The sequence below is a fragment of the Nesoenas mayeri genome (genome assembly GCF_963082525.1).
Source record: "Nesoenas mayeri genome assembly, chromosome: 17".
NCBI lineage: Eukaryota > Metazoa > Chordata > Aves > Columbiformes > Columbidae > Nesoenas > Nesoenas mayeri.
In genome coordinates this window covers 5,925,517-5,947,198 of record NC_137565.1, presented here as the reverse complement: position 1 = coordinate 5,947,198, position 21,682 = coordinate 5,925,517, and the positions used below count along the sequence as shown (strand labels likewise).

The window sequence follows — 21,682 nt, the reverse complement described above, 5'->3', positions numbered from 1 at the left end:
ATTTACACAAACAAAATCCACCATGAACAAAGTTTTTTGTTGATAAACGTGATGATACAAGTTCTAAACTTTCCCTCCAATGCAGGCTGAAAACTGCAAGCGAACGGGCTCCAAGCTGAGCAATAAGCCAAAGCATCAGCTTCATCCCACCTAAGAACGATGCTACGGAAACCCAGGAGCTCCCTTACAGCCAGGGAGCCATCTCCTGTCAACAAGCAACACACGAGACGTATCCCCAAGAAAAGGAAGCTATTTGCACAGCGAGATGAAAACATGAGCAGGAAAACACACACACAGCAGGCTGAGCACCACATGCTCCCTGCAAACGTGCCCAAGCGTTCCCAGGAGCGGTTCTGCTGTTTTGATCGAACGCACAAAATCAACATACGACTTGATTCTTCCTTCCCCGATGCTCAGGAAGGAGCCTCCCCCGGCACCCCAACCACCCTGGATCTCCTCGCACCCAGGGCTGAGATCAAACCCAACGTGGGAACAGCGCTCGAGCCAACAGACTCTCACATGTCAAACACAGGTAACAGCAAAACATCTTCCATAGAGACTTCCCGAGGGCAAAATGTGGCCTGGAATACCCCAACTGCTAAACTTTGCTCACAGGGCAAAGAAGGTGAGTGATGAAATGCAAGAAAACAAGCATGGGAACATGCTACTTCTGCTCCAAATGGCAACAGGAGGAGTTGGGAAATCTCTTGCTCCTGTGAGTCAGATTACGTGCAAATGAGAAAGGACAATCCGATACGAAGAGACATTCACGTTTATTTCCTTCTTAGTCAGAAAACGTTTCCTCAAATCTCACAAGTTTTGGTGTTGCTTGGTAACACTACACCTAAAGTCAGGGTCCATTTCAGTGTGTTCCCGAGCATCAGGCAGCACAGCAAACACGCACGGACCCATTTTGAGGAGCGACAGACAGACAGACTGCAGGCTGTACTGAGGAACAACATGTTCTCTGAAAGTCGGATTTAGCCCAAGCACACTGCTCGTTTAAATCAGTCAAATGCCAAGTTTACAATTTCTTAAATAGTGCATTTTTGTCATCCTTCCCAAAGAGATAAAACACCGAGTTTTTTATTACCGGCTGGCTGGTTTGGTGTTATTGCTCTTTCTCCCAGAGGGCACCTGGGTAATCTCCAGCTACCGCAGGTTCAGATCTGACTTTGAGAATGCAGAGAGCCCTCTGAAGGAAGAACACGCTCTTTTGTGCGAGGGATTTCCCTCTTCAAAGAGAAGCCAGAAAGTAAAACTGCATCTTAAATCATTTCAGCTGTTCTCAGCATAATCACACACTGCCTAACAATGGGCTAAAGCACCTTCCCACGCGCAGCTGGGAAGCACTGAGCACCTGGTGGTTCCTTCCAGTACAAATCACGATTCCACGCGTCTTTCATTTACATCAGTCACTTCCCAATTGCGGCAGGTAGAACAAATATCAGGTATAAGTTGATACAATAAGTCCTTCAGCCATTTTATCTTGCAACATGCCATTATTATGAAAAGAAGCAATAGCATTTATTTGCCATTGCAGGGTAACACTGTGTGCATACACAGGTCCATTATGGCTCAGACTCCTTGCTCTTATTGCCTCCTCCTCCTGTGCACAGTGACCGGGGTGCTGAGGGGACCACAACACAGCCAACAATACCCCCATGACGCTGCATCTTACGTTGCTTATTAGGGTCGTTCTTACAGGCGTGGCCTTCGTTTACATTTTTTAGATTAATGGCATTATTTCCTGCTGGGTCTGGGAGTTTGTGAAGCTAAAAAGGTTGGTTGATTTGCTGAAATTTCTTCTGTGTTCTCAACTAGATTTGCCGTAGTGCTGGACTGTGAAATACTGCTCAATTATGGAACAAATCCAGAAGTAAATCCAGCCTCAGCCAACCCCAGCAATCCAAACTTGCCAGGTGTGTTCTGTGGTTAGCAAATAATCAATACTGCCTTCCTTAATGTAGCAGGTATTTATTAGCTTCAACTATGAATCACTAAACCAAATACTACATTCTTTCCAAGCTTCATTCAGGCTTAAGATTTACCTGAAGTTACTTTTGAAGAGCAGATTTTGCACTGCAGTACAAAGCCCTGTCACATCTTGAGGAAAGTCCACGACAAAGAACTACTTTCACCGGGCTCGAGTTGCTCTCTGAAACGCCGTTTCCTTTCAGTGCAGTAAACACGCACCAGCTGCACGAACAACTCTGCTGCTGAGAGAATGGGAACAATAGTGGGAACTTGGCTGCCCCCCAGCACGAGCCACACGGACACAGCCTGGGAAAGCAGGAACCGAGGCGGAACAACTTCAGATCCAAGTGTTGGTAGGGAGGCAGTGAAGTTACCTCTGCCTTGTATGTAGAAATGAGGCTTAACAACCCACTTCAGCTTCGTAGCAGGAGTGCACTCCCTACTTCAGACTCCAAGTAAAGGGGAGACAGGCAGGGACAGCCCAGATAGACAGTCACTATAAAAAACAATTACCACGTCTACAAACAGTTATTTCTTACTGAATGCAAACCTTATTGCACCGAGTTCACCTCGAATGTACTATTTTATAAAAGTATTTGACGGTAAATTAAACTTAATACTACACCTAACGATAGCGAACTGTGTTGGATCCGCGCTGCTGCCCTGCGCGGGCTCTGGCCCGTGGCCCCAGGCAGCACTCCGTCTCCATGGCTGAACAGCACTCCCTCGTGTCCTGACAGGACGTCGCTTCCTCGCCAGCTTTGTTTTGTCTGCTTGCTTTTCACTTAACACAAAAGTTAGAATTCCTCTTCTATTCAGGAATCAGGAGAATGCCTTCAGGAACAGATTTTTCCCTGCAACAAGGCTTCATTTGCTCAGATTATTTGAAAAGAAGATTTAGCAGGTGAAATCAGCACAGCAGCCATACGTCAGACACGACCTGGGTGCGAGGAAAAACGCATGCCTGAAATATGATTGCCCATCATCTGAGGTAAGAGAATGGAGCAGAGGCTGTCCCCAGGGAAGCCCTGGGCAGGGCACGTGCGGGATGACCATCCCCAGGCACGCGGAGCGATGGTTGAGGTTTCCTTCCATCACCAACAACACGCTGTCCAGGGACACGCCATGGCAGCGCAGCTATTATCGAGCTGCCACTTCCTTTGGAATCACCTGATAAAGAGGTATCAAAACTGCTCTTAAAAGGTAACAACTAAAACCTTGTCTAGACAAACTTTAGATCTTATGTCTTACTTAAATACCTCAATTTTCTTTGGATTTTATAACTATTGTTTAATGAATGTCCCAGCCGGAGGCCCAGCTGGCGCTCTGAGCCAGCTCTCTAACATCAAACCAGCCAGGACTATTCTGAATGTGGCCAATTCCTGGCCAATTTACTAAAAATTGCACCCAGCACAGTTCATGTCCTGACACAACCCTCCTCTGCCCCAAGTGCTGCAGCACCTGCTCTTTTCTCTTCCTGTTCTTTTCCTTCATCACCTATCCTGGACCAGATCCAGAACTCTCCTATCTCCTGCCAGCTCTGTGCCCACTGCAATAAGCCTGGTCTCTGCTCCCCAAGCTGGTTTATGTTACCCGTCCTACTTGTGATACTGGTCATTGTTTATCAACGTGCTCCTACAGTGACCTCAGATACATCAAAGAGATTACATCATTACGAAAAGCCCCAGGGCAGAGCAAGAATTGTTCACAACTTTGAGGTGGCTGAGGACAGGAACAGAACTGAGAGCACACCACTAGTGGCTGTGCCACAAGCAAGCCAAAAAAGCTGGTTATTGGACAACGGATATTGCAAAAGAACAGGAAACCTCCTTTCTGTGGCTGCACACCCAGTGGTGACCAGCTCAACAGCATGACTGATGCAAGCAGCTGGACAACAGAACACTGAGCTTCTTACGCAAGTCAGACCTAAAGATGTCTTGTATCAAGTGCAGCAAAGCTCCTCATCAGCTGGAAAGGGATGATGAATACTCCACATACCCTGGAAAATCATAGAATGTGCTGAGTTGGAAGGGATCCATGAGGATGAGAGTCCAACTCCATTCCCTGCATGTGACAACCCCACAGGTCACACCGTGTGTCTGAGGGTGTTGTCCAGTCTCTTCTTGAACACTGTCAGGCTTGGGGCTGTGACACCTCCCTGGGGAACCTGTTCTAGTGTCCAGCACCCTCTGGGTGAAGAACCTTTTCCTCATGTCCAACCTAAACCTCACCTGGCACATCTTCTGTCATTCCCTTGGGTTCTGTCACTGGTCACTAAAGAGAAGAGTTCGGCACCTGCCCCTCCTCCTCCCCTTGTGAGGAAGCTGTAACCATATGAGGTCTCCTCTCAGTCTCCTCTTCTCCAGGATGAGGTTTGCTTGAGGTCTCTCCAGGATGAGCAAACCAAGTGACTTCAGCAGCTCCTCATACGGCTTCCCCTCCAAACCCTTCAGCAACTTTGTAGCCCTAAAAATACTCAAATATAACCCCTCAAATACTCAAATATAATAAATATAGCGCATGGTCAAGGAAAGACTGGCATTTGAATACATAATTACAATCACCAGCCAGTTAAAGATGATGATAAGACCGCAGCTAGGAGGAAGGTACGTGGAGGACCTGAGAAGGAAGCGATGACGCAGAACACAGATAGCTATGAATCAGTCTCTGAATTCAGCTGAACTGCAGACGACCACAAAGCATTTGGCAATCAGCTCTGCTTTGTGCTTATCTGAGCGCCTGACTGCAGGGGTCCAAATAACAAACACAGTTTGTAATGGAACACAGGACTGAAAGCAACTCGCTAAGTTTGGATTCCCGGTTGATGGAAAAGGCAGCAAGAGGAGTCAGTGCTGACACCAGCTGGATGGCCCTGAAAGCGTCAGGAAAAGGAACACCCACCATCAGCAGCCCTGGGAATACCAGGATGGGGCAGGACCTGTCCCAGGGGCTGCAGACAGACCCCAGAGGAGGCCTGGACCCTTTTCCCCGTCACCAGCGAAGTTCAGTTGTGTGCCAGACAGGGTACGTGTCACAGCACGTCTGAACAGCCAGAATCAAACGATCGATACATGGCAGGCGTCACAACAACCACAAGTTTCTGAGAAATCTCTGCCAACAAGAACATTTGTAGTATGAAGAGACAGTTTACTGAGGGTGAACAGAACACAGAGTGGTGATGAAGAGTCCTGCTCTTCCCCCCATCAAAGAAACATCAGCTAACTCCATCAGAACCAGACTGTGTTATTACTCCAGCCAGGAACTTGTGGGCTCTCAGACAGCCATCTGAAGACTCAGAAAAGCCTCATGCAGCAACCTGCCCGTCACAACAGTACCTGTCCTATTCAAAGGTCAGAAGAGGAATTAGCTAGCAATTAGCAGACAGCAGGCACTGGGTGGGTCCACCCACATCCAACAACTCCACCGCTGTGCAGGAGTAAAACAAATACATGACAGAAGAGATGCAACCTATCAATAACTCAAAATAGTGGCTATAAAAATTGATTTTCATTATAATATTTTTTTAATTAAGAGGCACAGCTTCTCCAGGTACATCTACCTGATGAATAAAGCATCTTAGCTCCCCAAGATAGATTAAATAACACAAAGCTTGACAACTAACCCCACCATCTCTGGTTACTCCTGATTATAATCAGAGAACTGATAAATATCTCCTTCAGAGCCTTCTGCTGTGACACCATCAGAGCAAGTGACACCACACACCGCTGTGCTCTTCCCCTTAACATTTCTTTTTTGACATATATTTAATATAATCAATATCACAATTGTCCTTCCAATATTTTCTTCCAACGTATCAGGAGAGTGTACACTAATGAAAATGCCCACAAAATACTTCAAGGCCTCCAAAAGAGCATATGCACACAGAAAATATACCTGTTGTGTTATAAAGACTAAAACTGCACAATGAGGTGTTGTCCCAGTGATCTGGACTGATCAAGAAGTTTGGTTTGTGGGGTTTGTTTTTGCTCCTGACCTTATGGAAAAATCACCAGATACATGTGAAAGCAAAAGCATTGAGAGCTCTCTTTCAGACTCCTCATATTAGCAAAGCATGAAGAACATCCACCCCCTCATCATTCTGAAGTCTGATATATCAATCACACTCACTTTAATATGCCATTTAAAGAAAGCTTGCCTCTCAAAAAGCTATGCAAATAAAAAACAAATGTCCAAAGACTTCCATGTTTTACAACACTATAGTCTCCAAAAGGAAAAGATTCTTAAGGAAATGCCCAGTTCTTCAAGCACTCTTTTCTCTCCCAGCTGCAAAAACCAAATTACAATTGGCAATCTCCTCTCACTGCTGAGCAAAGCACACACAGGGCAGGGACTGGAAAATTAAACTCTACACGAGGAAAGCCAACTTCTTGCTCGCTTCAAAATGCACTAGCAAACAGCTAACATTAAACAGTTTAAAGTGTCAGTGCTGATTACATGCTGAATTCACAGCTGAAAACATGGCAAGATTAATGCAGACAATACCACCATCAAACGAAACTTGATATTTGATTAGTACAGAAAAAATTAAAACATTAAGTAATTAGGCTCAAAGGAATGTAGTACCTATTCATAAAGGCTTTAAAAATCAAATTCTTCTTTTCTAAATGTGAAAATATCAGACAAATAGCAAACACTGTGCAAAGGCAGCCCTGCAAAGCTGGCAGACCGGCACAGTAAAGCAGCCTGTTACCAAGGGCTGTTCACCGGAGAGGGCCCCGAGGATTGTTTGGGCAGGCAGCGCTCACCCAGACACGCGAAACCTATTAACACAGGCAAGTGAAAAATAAGGAAGGAATTGTAAAAGCACACACTTCCAAAGCCATCGGTACGGGCTGTGACTGCGGCTGGCAGCAGGGGACAGAGCCAGGGCAGCTCTTTAACAAATGGGGACAAATATTGCTAATATGCAGTGTGCAAAACTCCAACTCCTATTGCTAAACAAAGCAGGAATTCCAACCACCAAGAGGGTGTTCTGAAGTACATTCAAGCAGTCTGCAGTCGCCTCATTTTAAGTGAGTATTAAAGTAGCCTCTCTCACCCAAAATAAACGGCAAGTTTAATGTTACTATTCAGAAAGAAACTGCTAAGTAAAGCCACCACCACATATGAACACTTCCAGGATTTCTGAAAACAGTTAAAAACATCCAGCTTAGTAAGCACGATTACATTACAGAGTACACTTACCCACAAATATTGCAGAAACTTCAGCAAACGTGGACAGTAATAATACTCCATCTTCCAAAGCACAAAGCGAACGCTAAACCATCTTCGCTCCAGTTTGCCTCCCCACTCTTCCCCGCCTCCGGCGGAGTTAAAAGCAGAGCGGAGCAATTAAAATCAACATGAATAATGAAGCAGGGTGTCGGTTGATCCGGCCCCACGTCACGGCGCTGAGCTCTGTGCCTTTAACAGATGCTGAGGCTACTTATGAGCAGGAGCTGAGCTCGGGCACCATGTGACTTAACCACTTGTTATTTAGCATCTCGCTGCTCCCATCGCGGTAATCCGTAACGTGTTCGTCCAGAATTAATAATAGCGCTTTGGGTTTCGCACTAAAAAGCCCTTCACCTGGAAGGAAAGAGAAGCTTCTAAACCCACTCGGTTTTGCACGCTGGGTTATGAAACACTCTTAAGGCCGGGGCGGCTGGTGGGGCTGCTGGCTGACCTTGTTTTTTGGTAATGTACAAGAAAGGCAAAAAAAAGGCAAAAAAAAGCAGCTCCTGATTTTAAAATAAAAATGCCTTTTGTGAACAAGAAGAAATAGACACAAAGTGTCTTTTTTATATGCCACAGGAATGTTCCCAGCAGACCAATACTACCAAAAAAGGAAGAAAGGCTGAGCAAACCGAGTTATTAACCAACACTGGGTCATCCTCCCCCGGGCTGTTTTTAGAAATAGGAAGCAAAGCTAAAGAAGAAATGATGAAGCGATGTAGGTATTTTGTGAAAAAGCAAAAGTGAGAATCATAACATTTCTATGCGTTCCTACTTTTTTTGATCTATGTCCCTTTTTTTGATGGGAAAAGCAAAGGTAAGCGACAGAAGCCCATCCAGGGAGAACTCTGCCTGCCCCCCCCCAGCTCAGGGCGACACGGAGGTGACACAAAACAGCTTCCAGGGACTCCAGTTTCCTTTGCTTGAAATTTTGGTTGTGGATCTTTAAGAAAAATACCCCCCTGCTTTTCTAATCGCCAGCTATAAGACCTTATAGAGCTGACCAATTGGTTTAATATTCTTCCAGGCTTACTCAGTTTTTAGGCCAACAGAACAATTTGCACATGTTGATTTTTTAGTACATCTGTTTCCATCTGGGAAGGATTGACGCTGCAATATTAGAGCTTTTATATATATCAGAGGCGAGAACACTTTCTTTACAATGGGCAAGGGAGAGACTTGTCATGGGCAGAACTGGAAACAACTGGTGACCAGTGACAAGCCAAACCATACATTCATCTGCACGTGTTTATAAAATATTTATCTTCTCTCCCTTGCGGTTCATTTCCAAAATATTTTTAAGAGTCAGCTCATGATTTTCTTAAATAAATCGTTCTCCACCCACACATCAGTCTCAAACAGGCACATCTCTATATGGATGCCAGATTTTCCTCAAAGGAAAAAAAACACCACACTTAAATATAAAATAAACTTTTAAAAAACATGCCCACACCAGTTCTAGTAGCAGAGTGCTCCATTTTAGCTACAAAAGCTGCAATTTTGGTTATAAACCATAGCTGTGTTGGAGCTGCCCTGCTTCTCCAGGAGGGCACGATCCCTGCAGCTGCACAGAGCAAGAGCCCTCGCTGCCATCGGGGGCTGAGCCACATCATACATTCCTCAGATCCTAATTTGTAAGACTCCTATCAATCCAGATGATGTAACCAGGAACTGAGGTTTGGGACCGAACGTCAGAGAATTAAAGACCTGTGTCAGCGGTGATGGGATCACTACGAGTTAGGAAAGACAACACTTGAACACGTCTCTGCAAACCCAGCGCTGCAGCATCGCACGGTTACTGGGACTTCTGGGGAGCACGGGCTGCGAAATAACCCCAGGTCTTACCACAGGCTACACAAACACAGCATCTTTAAATAAAGATACTTACAACAGTCCCTCAATCTCCATCTAAGGTCTGAAGGAACAGACTCCTACAAGAGTTTAAGGCCCTAAGCGGTGCAGACACGTTCTCTACCTGCTGGCGTCTGCGAGATGTGCAGCCAGTTCTGGGAGACAAAATCTCATTTTCCAGAGCAAACAGAAGGAGAACAACTTTATATTTGTATCCATACCCCGATGCAGGCAGGGCTAAAGCACAACATAAAATATTTAGATTCTTGAACAAGTAAATATTTTCCAGCAGGCAGGGAAAAGTTTTGTCTTCTCGATACTTTCAGCTCTAGAGATGCAAACACAGGATTATTTATTCACACAAATTATATTCTATGCCTTACTTCCCTATTAGGTGGAAACAGTTTCTTCCTTTAGTAGAATAAGCCTTATCAAAGTGAAAAGGGGGGAATTTATGTTGGAATAGAATGTTTAAGCACTAAGCTACAGTTAGCAACAATATTTATAACAGTCACTTGTTAAAAATACACCAACAAATGTACAATCATAAACTTATTCTAACCTCCAAGAACCTCAAACCCAACTACAACGCATCTCTCCACCAGAGGGAAGTATTGAAACGTATGATGAGCACGACAACTGCAAAAGTCTGTATTTTCTCCAAATGAAAACAAAGGTATTAACCTTGGTGCTAGAGGAGATGGTTCAGTTTTACCTAATCTTCTGCAATATTCACATGGGGCTTTGGAAAGCACGAAAATATGGTGAGTTTTACAGCTCCCGAACACCTATAGAAATCATTTCTCTGCACCTGCTCACTCGCAATGTACACGCATTGGGGCCAGGCTGCGCGTTTTGCTGCCGTGGCTCTAGAGAGTAGCAGAGGCACCACGATGAGGCTTTGCAATCCCACAGAGGAGTAAAGCACTGGGATCCTGCTGAATCCCCACAGATGCTGGACACGAGAGCTTTCTCTTCCAGCGGGGCTGAGAGCCTTCCGTCCCCATCCCAGGACACACCAGATGAAGCCAAAGGTTTATTCTGAGCAACCTGCCACTTTGCCAACGACATCTTTATGCATTTGCACTGTAATCTGATGGCACATCACACCTGTTAAGGATTGAATGATAACTGCCAGTTCTGTAAATAATCCAAATCCCCACTAAAATGAACATTCAATCTGAAGTCCACGCTAAGAATGGGAAAGACAAGGGGCTATCAGCCCTCAGTCACCTTCCACAAAGTTTTAAGAGTAGAATTGGAACCATACAAGCCTGCTTCCAAAGCTCCTATTAGAAAGCTCCTATTTTGTTTACAAAACCCTCCTAGGTTTGGGGTTTTTTCTTTACTAGAAGAATTCAGTTGTTTTCCTTATGTACCTTTTCTGCCTATTCCCTTTTAAAGGGCTGTAAATAGCAGTTCGAGTCGTGAGGAAAGCAGGATCTCTGCAGAGGGCAATACATTCGGTCACCACACGAGTGTGCTGGCAGACTCGGAGAACAGAGGAGATGTGACCTTGGGACAGTCCCTGTGGTTCAGTCACCCCCTTTCCGTACAAGCAGAAGAATTCTGAAGATATGCGGGACATCCAGATTTTTAAAAACTGCAAAGATGTGCAGAATTACACATATTTGTGCTGAAGTGACTACAGCGTTATTCCAGTGTATTGAATCTGTTTCCGTGCACAAGGTTAAAAAGCACAGCAATTACAGTCATTCAAAACAAGTCCTTCCAGTCAGGAGGATTTAATTGGCAGCAGCAACATCTCTCTTAAAATTGCAGAGCTCTGTGCTGTTGGTATGGTTTTCAAAGCAGAAAATTTTGATATTTCATTTATCATGTAACTTTTGGAAGATCCAGATCTTTGCCTCATAATTCAGAACAATATCTGGATATAGGCTGCCACCTCCCAACATAAAATTTATTTGTGGGCTAAAGTCAGGAAATCCTTCTGCAACTTAGAAGGATCTCACCCAACATATTTAAGTGGGAATTTACCCCCTAAGTAAGCATCTGAGTGACAAATGAGACTACCTGAAAAGTCAGCTGTTGTTCTTCACTGTGTGCTGCCTACAGAAAGGAAATCTGTCATTTTTCAGGCTATGACATGGTTGCACAGTCCTCCAGAAAATATTTTCTGGGATCTAACCTGTTTTCATTATCTAAGCTGCGAAATGAACGCAAAGCATAATGACCTAGACCCATCCTAAGAGTCCAGGTTGGAAATTCTCTGCATGGTTAATGCTTTGTGCCTGCACACACCAGCACGGTGGGATCCCAGGGAGCAGCGTTCTCTGCCAGTTACACTGCAGAGAAAGTACAGCTGCTCCTCCTGCTCGGGAACACACACTTTCTTTCACAGCTATTTGCAATAAGGAAAACAGCGCAGAGTGGAGCGAGCCGGGGCACCTCCCTTATCTCTGCCCCAGCCCAAGAACCTCCTCCGAAATAACATACCGGCCCCTTCTCTGCCCTCCTGTCCTGATAAAAGCTGTGGGGGCTTCTCGGAGCAGAAACCGAGGAGAAGTCTGTTCTGTCTGAACTCTGCTTGGTCCACTCTTTCCTAGAAACCTGTTAAAATAAAGTTATATGTTGTTACATATACATGTATACACATATATACGTATATAAAATGCCCTTTAGGAAAAATAGAGGGGAAGTTCAAAGCTGAACACGCAAAATGAAAGCAAAAAAAGTTATAACAACCAACACTGGACTGGCTACGCATTAAGACATTAACCCATCACTATGTGAAGGGAATCACTTGCATTTCAAAGTCAAAAGCAGCAGTGAAGTTTCACATGCAAATAAGGGCCACTCACCCAGTAAAAAATAATTTGCTTAATTGAGGAAAACAACTCAAAAAAAAAAAAAAAAAGAGTGTTGACAACTTATAAAATAAACACAAACTACTTCTTCCCAGACAGTTACAAAATTGCAGAGTTTACAGTTTTACATCCTAGGTTCATGGCGTTAATAAAATAATATGCACGTTTTAAAGCTTTTTCAAGCTCTCTATGGAAACATCAATAAATATTTATACAATTGAAACAAAAATCCAGTCATCTAGTGCAATACAAATTCCTCAAGAAAATGAAACCCAAAAGGAAATGAACCGTATTGAAAAGTACATGTCTGCTCCCTTGCGGCAAAGTCCCAGCTAACACGTCACAAAAGCTCCTCCTCACTTTGAATTTTAGTTACAGGAAACACTGAGATGCCACTTGGCAATACCTTGTTATCCTCATAGAAGAAGGATTCCGAGTGAGAGGACACCTTGTGTCTCCAGCCCCCGTCGGCGCTCTGCAGCGGGAAGCTCTGCCGGCCCCGGGACGGCTCCTTCCTCCCCCAGCCCTCCGGCACCAGCGGGACGTTGTCTTTTCCTTGGCGGATCTTCTCCGAATAGGATCGTCTCAAATCCGGGGGTGCGCTTCCTAAAACCGACGTAGAGCTCTTCCAATCGGTTTTACTCTTCGCACTGGAAGAGTCGTTCTTACTTGCGTGGTCCTTGCTCCTCGTTACCAAGCTCCTCACAACATCTTTGCTCCAATCGCTTTCTCGAGACACCTCCAAGAACGGTTCTTTTGTCACCGGCTTCTTCTGTAACAGCCCATCATCTGTCTTCATGGACAACCTGGAAGCAAAATTCACTTCCAGCTTTTGGTCTGTACTAACTGCATGTACAGGCTGTACCTTGTCAACCACAAATTTTGAACTCCGGCTCCTGGAAGTTAAGTTCACTTCTTCATCTTCATCAACGATAAAAGTTTTCTTTCTAGTGAAATCCACAGGTGAACTTACAAATTTATCCGAAAAGAAGCTACTGGGATTTCCCCAATGGGGAGGGCTGAACTTTCTGTCTTTAGCCTTCTGTTTATCGATTTCAGTGCCACAGGCTTCCAGTTTCTCTTTGCTCTTTTCATTCAGCATTAATTTCTCTGGCCTGTGGTACTCTTCCACACCGTCACCTGGTTTGCAATTAACAGAACCATCATCTGATCCCTTCCGCTCTTTCCAGCTATAGGAAGAAGTCGTCCTATCCAACACGTTTCTTTTGTTCTTTGTTTTCTCCCTACTAAATAAACCGTGATCTTCAGACAACTTATCTTGAACGTTACTGGCCTTCACCGATTCCTCTTTATATTCTGCCATAAGCGCATCAATATCGAGAATGTGGGATCTGTAGCCATCCTCAGCCTTCCTTCCAGAGGAATCATAATTATTTTCACAGTTTTTCTGGGGCACTAGTTCACTGTCCTTACCTGACTGTGTGAAATGCAGGGGGGATTTGGGTTCATGGTAAGAGGAGACTTTTCTTCTGCTACTTTTGAGATCAATTGGAGCTGTATTTTCCAGATCCTGTTTTAACAGGAAAGAATCAACATCTATAATTTTCTCTTTAGAATGATCCAGACCTCTTTCATGATACTGTTGGCTATCTTTTCTAGATACACGACAATTACCAACTGCAGTGGTTTTGGAAAAAATATCATCTTTGTCGTCTTCTTTGACCCAATCCCTGTTAACATGCACTTCCCGGGATTCTTCTCTACTGTTTGTACTTGTTGTATTTTTATTTGGCTGCTGCAATAAAGGTTTAGACCTTCCAGGAAAAACAGGGTCCAGATTAACTGTTGCTCCCTCACTTGACCTAGAAATTGAATTAGTTTCACTTGTGCTGGGAGCACTAACAGAACTCTTCTCTTTCTTGTTACCAGGAATCTGATAAGTCACCGCAAAATAAGTTGCCTTTGGCTCCAAGGCAGAACTCGGATTTTTCAAGCAATCGTCAGGACTGCCAAGGCCAGTTTGATTCGCTTCGTTCCCTTCCAGCCCTTCTTCGCTTTTTTTGCTTCGTTTTTTATTTGAACCTTCATCCAACTGCAATGAATCCGTGCGACTCAGCCTCTTGATGTGCTCAGGAGTGAGCCAGACGACTTCTTCCATCTTGACAGAATCCTGAGGCAACGTCCTCCGCCGCCACCTTTCCGAAATCTTCAAGTCAGAAACGCTACTTCTGGTTCTCCTGACCTTTTCTTCCGGATCTATTATTCTGATTTTTTCGCTGTTTTCATGAGCTGTACTATCTAAGCTGAAGTCTTGATCTTTACGATTTAAGTCTAGACTTTTCCTTAAACCGAATGCCCTCGATTCCTCCTTCATGGTTCGTACTTTCGTATCAGGATGTTGGCTACTGGAAGACTTAGAGAATTGCCCGCTTGAAAGCACTGAAGATGACTGGACCCCATGTTTATTTATACTTGTTGAACTAACTTCATGTTCAAAGTTGGTTCTGAATTCATGGCTGTCTGTCCCACCTGCTCGAAAACTCCTTTTCTCAGAAGAGCCTTTAATCACATCAGACCTCTCTGTTCTATCCATGGAAGAGACTTCGCTCTTATTCTTAATTTCAGAATGCAGTTTGTTTACTGTTTCATTCATTGCCAAATATTTACTGCTGTTTGTAGAATAAGGTATTTTCTCAGCTATGAATACTGGATCAGTTTCAGTTTTCTCGGGATCTGTTTTCTGCTCAGGTAAAGTGCATTCACTGGAGGAAAAATCAGTACGCTCTCTCAATGCAGACTTGCTCGTAAAACCTTTTGCATCTCTAGCTTCTGAAATAACATTAACTTCTTTCAAGTAGAGAGTTTTACTATTTGTCCTCAGTGACTGACCAGCATGTAAAACATCCTCATCGTTTTTATTCTCTTTCACAGAGGATTTTCTAGTTCTGAGTGTCATGGCCTTTTTCTCGGGAGCCATCGTAATGGCTTCACTAAGAGCTCTTTCACCACACGTCTGAAAGATTTCATATCTCGGCTCTATTCTTTGGTACATTAGAGAGTCTTCTGTGTTTTTAGGAGTGGGTTTTTCACTCTTCTCAACCAAAGATTTTTCTAAGAGAATTCCTGGAGTAGTTTTCTTGTCTTCACTTGAACAAGCTGGTTTTTCGCTTTTGTCTGCATCTGCTGTATGTTTCGATAAATCAGGTTGTTTCTGATACTCCTTTTTCATACCAGTGATGTCCTCCACTCCTCCCATCCACGACCGTCTGTTGTGCCCCAGCGTCACCACATCGCGCTTGGCCTCGAGCTCGTTATTCGCTCTCAGTGCAGCATCAGTTCCAGGACGATCGGCAGCAACGTTATGTCTCTGAACGTTATGGTCGAACATGGTGGCTCGCACAGTTTTAATGTAGGTCTTCTCCAAAAGCGTGGTCGGTTTTAATTTCTTTTCCAAGTTGCTTGTGAACGAGACAGTATTTTCACCTTGCTGAGGAAAACGCTGATCATCTCCAAGGAAGCTTCCTTTTCTCTCTAGCTGATCAGGTTTATTTGTTATTTTTAAAACCTGTCGGGGTTTCCAAGGGTTCCCAGTAGCGGGCGCTTCAGTGAGGTCTGTGCCATCTGCAAGCTTCATGTCCTTACTCTGGAAGAAGAAAATCCAACAGTCAAGATAGTTTATGTAAAAGATGTGTAACAAAGCTTATCTAAAAACTTACTTGTACCTGCTCTGTGTACCTACTCTGTTCCTACTCTGTACCTACTCTGTGCAACGCAGCCCACACAAGTTAAACACACCCCTGTTCCCTGAACACAAACCCCCCCAGACAATAGTAATATAAGGAAATGTGTACTGCCAGCTCCTGAATCTGGGTTAAAACAGAATTATTTCATAGCTTGAATTTTACCCTTAATAAAAGGCAGGAAAATATGCATGAAGTGTTGATACATACGATTCTGTGAGCTCCTGAGCTCAGATTTCACAAGACATTTTAATATGCAGTGAATTTATAGCCACATTATACTCCAGAGAAGGCAACGCACGCAAAAATAGTACGAAACTTCAGAAGGTTTGTGACCCCAGCTACCACAGAAACATTTGTGAACGTTTATTTTGCAAGCCCTACAGAAATTCAAGTTCAAAAGCAGAGCTTGGAAAGAGCAGCACAGGGATGGAGGCGCCTTCAGAGGAAATCAGGACTCCTGGGAAACACCCAATGTACTGTACGTTGTCAAAACTGCCTTTTCAAGCATAGCTGGTCACTAACTGAACTGTTACATGGTCAGTAACTGCAAAGGACTCAAAGATCTGAGTAAACAGCACAGCTGGAGTTGCTCAGCTAAGAGGAATGTTAAAGCAAAAAGAGAAAACACGCATTAATATTTACTGCGAATTCTTTACTATTATCTACTTGCAGGAAATAAAATGAGCATCCTGAAAGCTGTTATTTTTCATAACATTCCATGAAAAAGCCCAGCATGCAAATAAACAAAATCAAAGAATACTCCACAGACCTACAAGAGTTTCATCTTCAAGTTTTGAAATTTGAAACTTGGAATTGACTTCAGATTCTCGTTAAAAAGCCGCAGAAAGTCAGAAAATTAACACTAAAGATTTCTAAATCTGATCTCTGTTCTTCTAGGCACAGCAAAGGAATTTAAATCCTACTTTACTGTCAGATTCTGAAAACAGTACTTCCACTAATGAAAGATTTTATTTTTAAAACAAATTTATCTTCTTTGAAATGAAATTAAACTACAGAAACTTTGTATTTAGCTGTTAGTTTCCTTATCATATATTTCGATCTTAAATCTGGACAGAAAAAAAGCAGAGCCATGAGAACTCACAAGAAATACCCTTAAAACTACATTAAATCTTGAATACTAAAAAGTATCAGCATAGAAGTTATGTTTTGCAACACCAAGGTGTTGCTTAGAAACAGAGACAATCTAACAGCTTTTACGGCAAATCAGAACTTTCTGGGTAATAACTCTGTGTCAAAACTTCCAAGTTTAAACGTTATTTAGAAGAAACGTACAGCATGTATTCAATGAGTTGTGACTTGGATGAGGAAATGCACCAATGCAACGCTTAGAGAAAATAAAGGATAATCCGGCACAAAACCACAACAGCCACAGTTGATTCACTATGGGTTTTCAGGCATTTAAAGTCCCTTTAAAATAGTACATTAAATACTTCACACTCCATAACACTGCATGCGTTCAGCACGATGTGTATTTAACCTTTTAAAAACTCAGCAGACATGATACCCCCATACTTCACCAGCACGTCCTAAAGATAGACTTCCACAAGTAAACCTATTAGCATTGTCATTCTTAATACTCTCAATATCCATTTTAAAGTCATTAATTGAGGCAGACAGGCCGGACACAGGACGTTCTCTGCCTTCTACCTGCAGACCTCACTGCAGAGCACAGCGCCTGATTTGCTTACCTTTGGATTTTCTTGCATCTCATTGACAGGGTCGTTTCCAGTTTCAGGAGGTTTCTCAGGGTTTGCTTCACTGTTTGATGTCAGACTTGAAAACCTAAGACAAAAGATTTCTGTTACTTCTTTTAGTCCAGTTACTTAGGGGGTAACACTTCCTACCAATGCAAGCTGGTACAAATTACTCCATCAATTATATTTCTTAAAGGAGAAACATCGCTATTTCACGCTGTAACTAACTGTATTTGGTGGTTTAATTGCATCTAGACCAAAGGCTTCTTGTTTCCTCAAATACAGTTAGTGATGCAGCTCATGTCACAGAACAGTTTTTATGATTTTGAATAATTAATTACCCAACTTTGTACTGAGAGAATAAATTTGATCTTGGGCCAAATCTCTCTCTACTGTTTTGTTGTTTAGTTTTTTTTGTGGTTTTGATATGTAAAAATCTGCAGATCTCCTATTGCTTCACCAACACTGCTCACTTAGGCAGACGGGCAGTACAGACATCACCAATATTTAGACTTTGACAGCGAAATGAGATTCCTGTCTGGCCAAAAACCTGATATTCTATACCGCTGTCAAAGACATGGTAACCGCTCTTTTGCTTTTGCACAAATATATAAGCTTGCAGTATACAATGCTCACCTCAAGATTTCAAAATACATGAAATTTTGAGGATATACAGTTACACTAACATGCAAAGGTCACAATATTAACAGCATTGTTTTTCGGCTGTTGGCAGGGTATATGTCATTACATTTTCTTTTTTGTGGAGTAGGAAAATGTGGGAGACTCAAGAACAATAGCATAAAAAATAACTACATCTAGTAGAACCAAAGCATTTAGTTATCTCACTGTACTAAAAGAACAAGTTTTACTGAATGAGACGAAGTTAAGAGGATTAAATAGAACGTCTCTGCAACCTACATCTTTGTTAAGTCTGCAGAAAGTGGTCGTGATTGAAGTGACCGGCGTAGATTTCCTGGCTTGACATCGGTATTTTCTGTTGTCAGTTCTTTGATTCTCTGCTGGATGTTCCCACATCTGTTTTCCTTCTCAGCAGTTGACGGGAGCAGCTCTGTGTCCACTAAGGTACCAGCATTTTCCAAAGTAAACAAACTAATGTGTTTCTTAACACTACCTCTTATGATATTGTTCTCTTTTTCCGAGGAAGCCGCAGGGCTTTCACAGCCTAGAAACATACATGTTTCCTTTTGATCTGGTCTTTTCCCCTCCTTATTAGTTCTGCTTTCACTAGTGGTTTCATGGCTTCTTTCAGACCTGTGCAAGTTAATCATTATTTCTGATTTTGTCTCAATTTGTTCACTTTTAGATTTAAGCTTCGTTTCCCATACATATTTTCCATTATTTAGGATGCCAGTGTCCTGACTACTGCACTTCAGATTTGTTTTAAAAGAACTGCCTTTATTAAATTCAGTTTCTTCAGTTTTTGGCTCCATTTCAGACTGATCATGACAGCCCACGTCAGTAAATGAAGCTATCGATACGTTCTCTTTGCTTTCGTGAGATGAACAAGTGTTCTTGCAAGGAGAAAGATCTTTATGTTCAAACTTGGCTGTCAGGTCCATGGACAAAGGTCTTGGTTTTCTAACCCAGGATTTCTCTGTAGGAGATTTTTCCTCGGAAGCTTCCGCAGTCCGATGCTTTTGATCTCGTAATGATTCCAGAAAAACAGCAGATACTGGTCTAGGTTTTGGCCTTTGCTGCACATCAGTAGAGAAATCAACTTTACTGTTGATTTTATTTGCATCACCATTGTTTTTCTCCCCTGGATGACCCTCATAAGCATCTTTTTTTTCCCCACTTTTGAGGGAGTTCCAAGAGACTGGTCTAAGGCTGGAGGACAGCGATATCTGCCTGTGAAGAGACGCTTCAGGGTTCCTGGATGTCTCTGATGGCTGAGATGGTTTCTCCAGCTTCGCGCTGCACTGAAGCTCTTTTGTTTGCACAGTACTGAACACCCTGCGCTCATCAGCAGCCCTTTTTTCTTGGGCCGGGCTTACCTTTGATTGCTCTGTGCCCGCTGTCTCAAAAAGAATGACAGTATTTGCACTGGGACCAGTGTAGAAAGTCATGTTTGCGACTACTTCACCGCCAGCCTTGTTTTCATTTCCAATTGCTTTCTGATCTACTAACGGAGGAACGTTTCCACTCGACACCTTAACGGATGACGTTTCCTCAGCGGCCTTTCTAATAAGGCTGCTTGATCGGAAAGCTGGAATAGGTGGTTTTACGTTTGCAAAAGTATCTGAAGATTTCTCTTTAGAAAAAGGCTTTGGGAAAAGTCTTGGCCTTGACCCCAGTGACGGCATCGTGGCGGATCTCAGGGCGCTCCCAAACTGGTTCTTCTCTTCCAGACTTAGTGATGCTGGAGGCTCCTTTGTCTTGTTACTTGCATCTGAAAGCACACTTACATACATACGCTGCGGTTTATCCTCTTTTCTGATTTCATTTAAGTCAGGTACTGTTGTCAAAGACGCCAAAGTAGAATTTATTTCCACTCTTGTTGCCATAGTTGGAATTACACATTCAACAGAATTGAAAAAATCCAGCAAGGAAGAAGAATCTGCAGGAAAAGAAAGAAAATGCAAATATTCATGCAGAGTCAGCAAGAACATCAAATAACATCATTCTAATTGAAATTCATAAGGTAGCTAAACCCAGATTAAGGTGCCTTTCAGATATGCTGTTTACAGAATGTATCACATAATGAAAGACATACTGTTCCTTCTCCTCTAAAAAAACCTGCAAGAAACATCATTATTCATTGATTAGGCCTAAGAACCAAAGAACACATCACAAAACCTATGAGAGCATCTGCACAGCACTGAGCTCCCATTAGCCAAGGGCTGAGATACTTAAACAAATTAACTCATTTTTTGAAGCAAACATCTTCCTGTTGACATACAAACACCAACTCCTTTTTACAACATAAACAGCTGGCCAGCTGCATTATGTACTTTTAAACTAACAAAAATATTGAGATTAGTGTGATAGAACGTGTTATTTGTTATCAATTAGCTAAGGCCTATGGTTAAACAATGGAAATAAATGCATATCCTACAAATCTCCAAAGGCTTTGCTACCACTTACCGTAATTTGCCTTTTCTGCTGCAGCCAATCCATACAACCTGATTTTCTTCTCATAGTGAAAACAAGGTCTTGGTTGACACGATCACATTAAGACCAGAGGAAAACGATCACTTCATCAACACTGATCAGCGCCTTCCTGCAAATAACCACCAAGAACTCAGGTTCAAGTACAGCACATACCCAGATCTACCCATAAGAGACAAATATCCTGAGCAGGAAAAGGAAAAAAGCTGGCTCCCATTCTGAAGTATTTCTGTTTTCACTGTATAAAGCAAAAGAACGTTTATTCTTCAGACACTTAATAAAGAATCAACAAGAAATTACCACCTAAGGCCTGAGAGGTGTAACTGAAAGGTGAGGGGTAAATAACTTGCTCTGCACAACAGCCCAAATCTGACTAGAGTTAAAACCACATTTCAGTAAGAACTGTTGGCAAATTCAAGTGCTGTCAATCACTGGTTAAACACAGAGCTCTGTATTACCGTAATCTCAATTACTGTAATTTACTTTCTATTGTAAATCTCCTTTCTGTGAGTTGCCACCTGAGAAGCTGACCTTCAAACGGCTGATTCTGAATCAAAATATGACTTTTACTGTGACAAAGCAGTTTTTCCAATCTCCCACCAACAAAGGCAGGAGATTAGCTTCAGCTTTAATTACATTCTTACTCCAGAGATAAGGGAGAACCAGCAGTAATTAGAATTTCAGCAACAAGAAGTAACCTGAATTTTTCCTAATAAAAAGTATATTTAAACTTTGTAGCATATGCAAGTGGCTACGTAAGGTTAGATGCTTATTTTATTTTCTTTTAGAAGCTGTCATGTCCTTAATTTTTAGGAAATTCATATTGCAATTCACAGTCAGTTTCATGTTGTTACACTTGCGTCTACTTTTGTGCAGCCTTTTAAGGGGCAGCCTTTGGACTCCACTCTCCTGATCTATTTGGGTGTGTACCTACCCTACAAATATGCCTGTTTGTATACTCTGTGGAATATGGATCCCCCACACACGTGAATATTAAATAATAACCCACCAAACACAACAGAATATTGTCTGCAGTCTGGAAAAACTCTTTCACCTTCAGCTTCCCTTCAATACAACACACTGGCACCGTAAATTGCAGAGAACTGCAGGGGTTTATTTTTGTCCCCCGGGTGCCCGTGGCCTCTGGCGGGCAGGCTAATGAACTCTGTTCACCTTGCCCGCTCCCTTTCATCTTCCAATCCACTTGAAATTCTGTCCCAAGCACTTACACGCTACGCTGGTC

General features: G+C 42.9%; 1 protein-coding gene across 1 annotated transcript in view; it reads right to left on the bottom strand.

The window, feature by feature from the left end:
- KIAA1671 overlaps window positions 1–19,835 on the bottom strand; it is a gene marked incomplete at its 5' end in the record, with an annotated part of 47,140 nt that extends 27,305 nt beyond the window's left edge. The window contains 4 exons of the mRNA XM_080355091.1: window positions 11,521–11,634; window positions 12,298–15,495; window positions 17,305–17,398; window positions 18,229–19,835. Coding sequence (XP_080211217.1) covers window positions 11,521–11,634; window positions 12,298–15,495; window positions 17,305–17,398; window positions 18,229–19,835 — 5,013 coding nt within the window. The remainder of the gene's footprint in view (window positions 1–11,520; window positions 11,635–12,297; window positions 15,496–17,304; window positions 17,399–18,228) is intronic.
- Window positions 19,836–21,682: the final 1,847 nt, after the last annotated feature.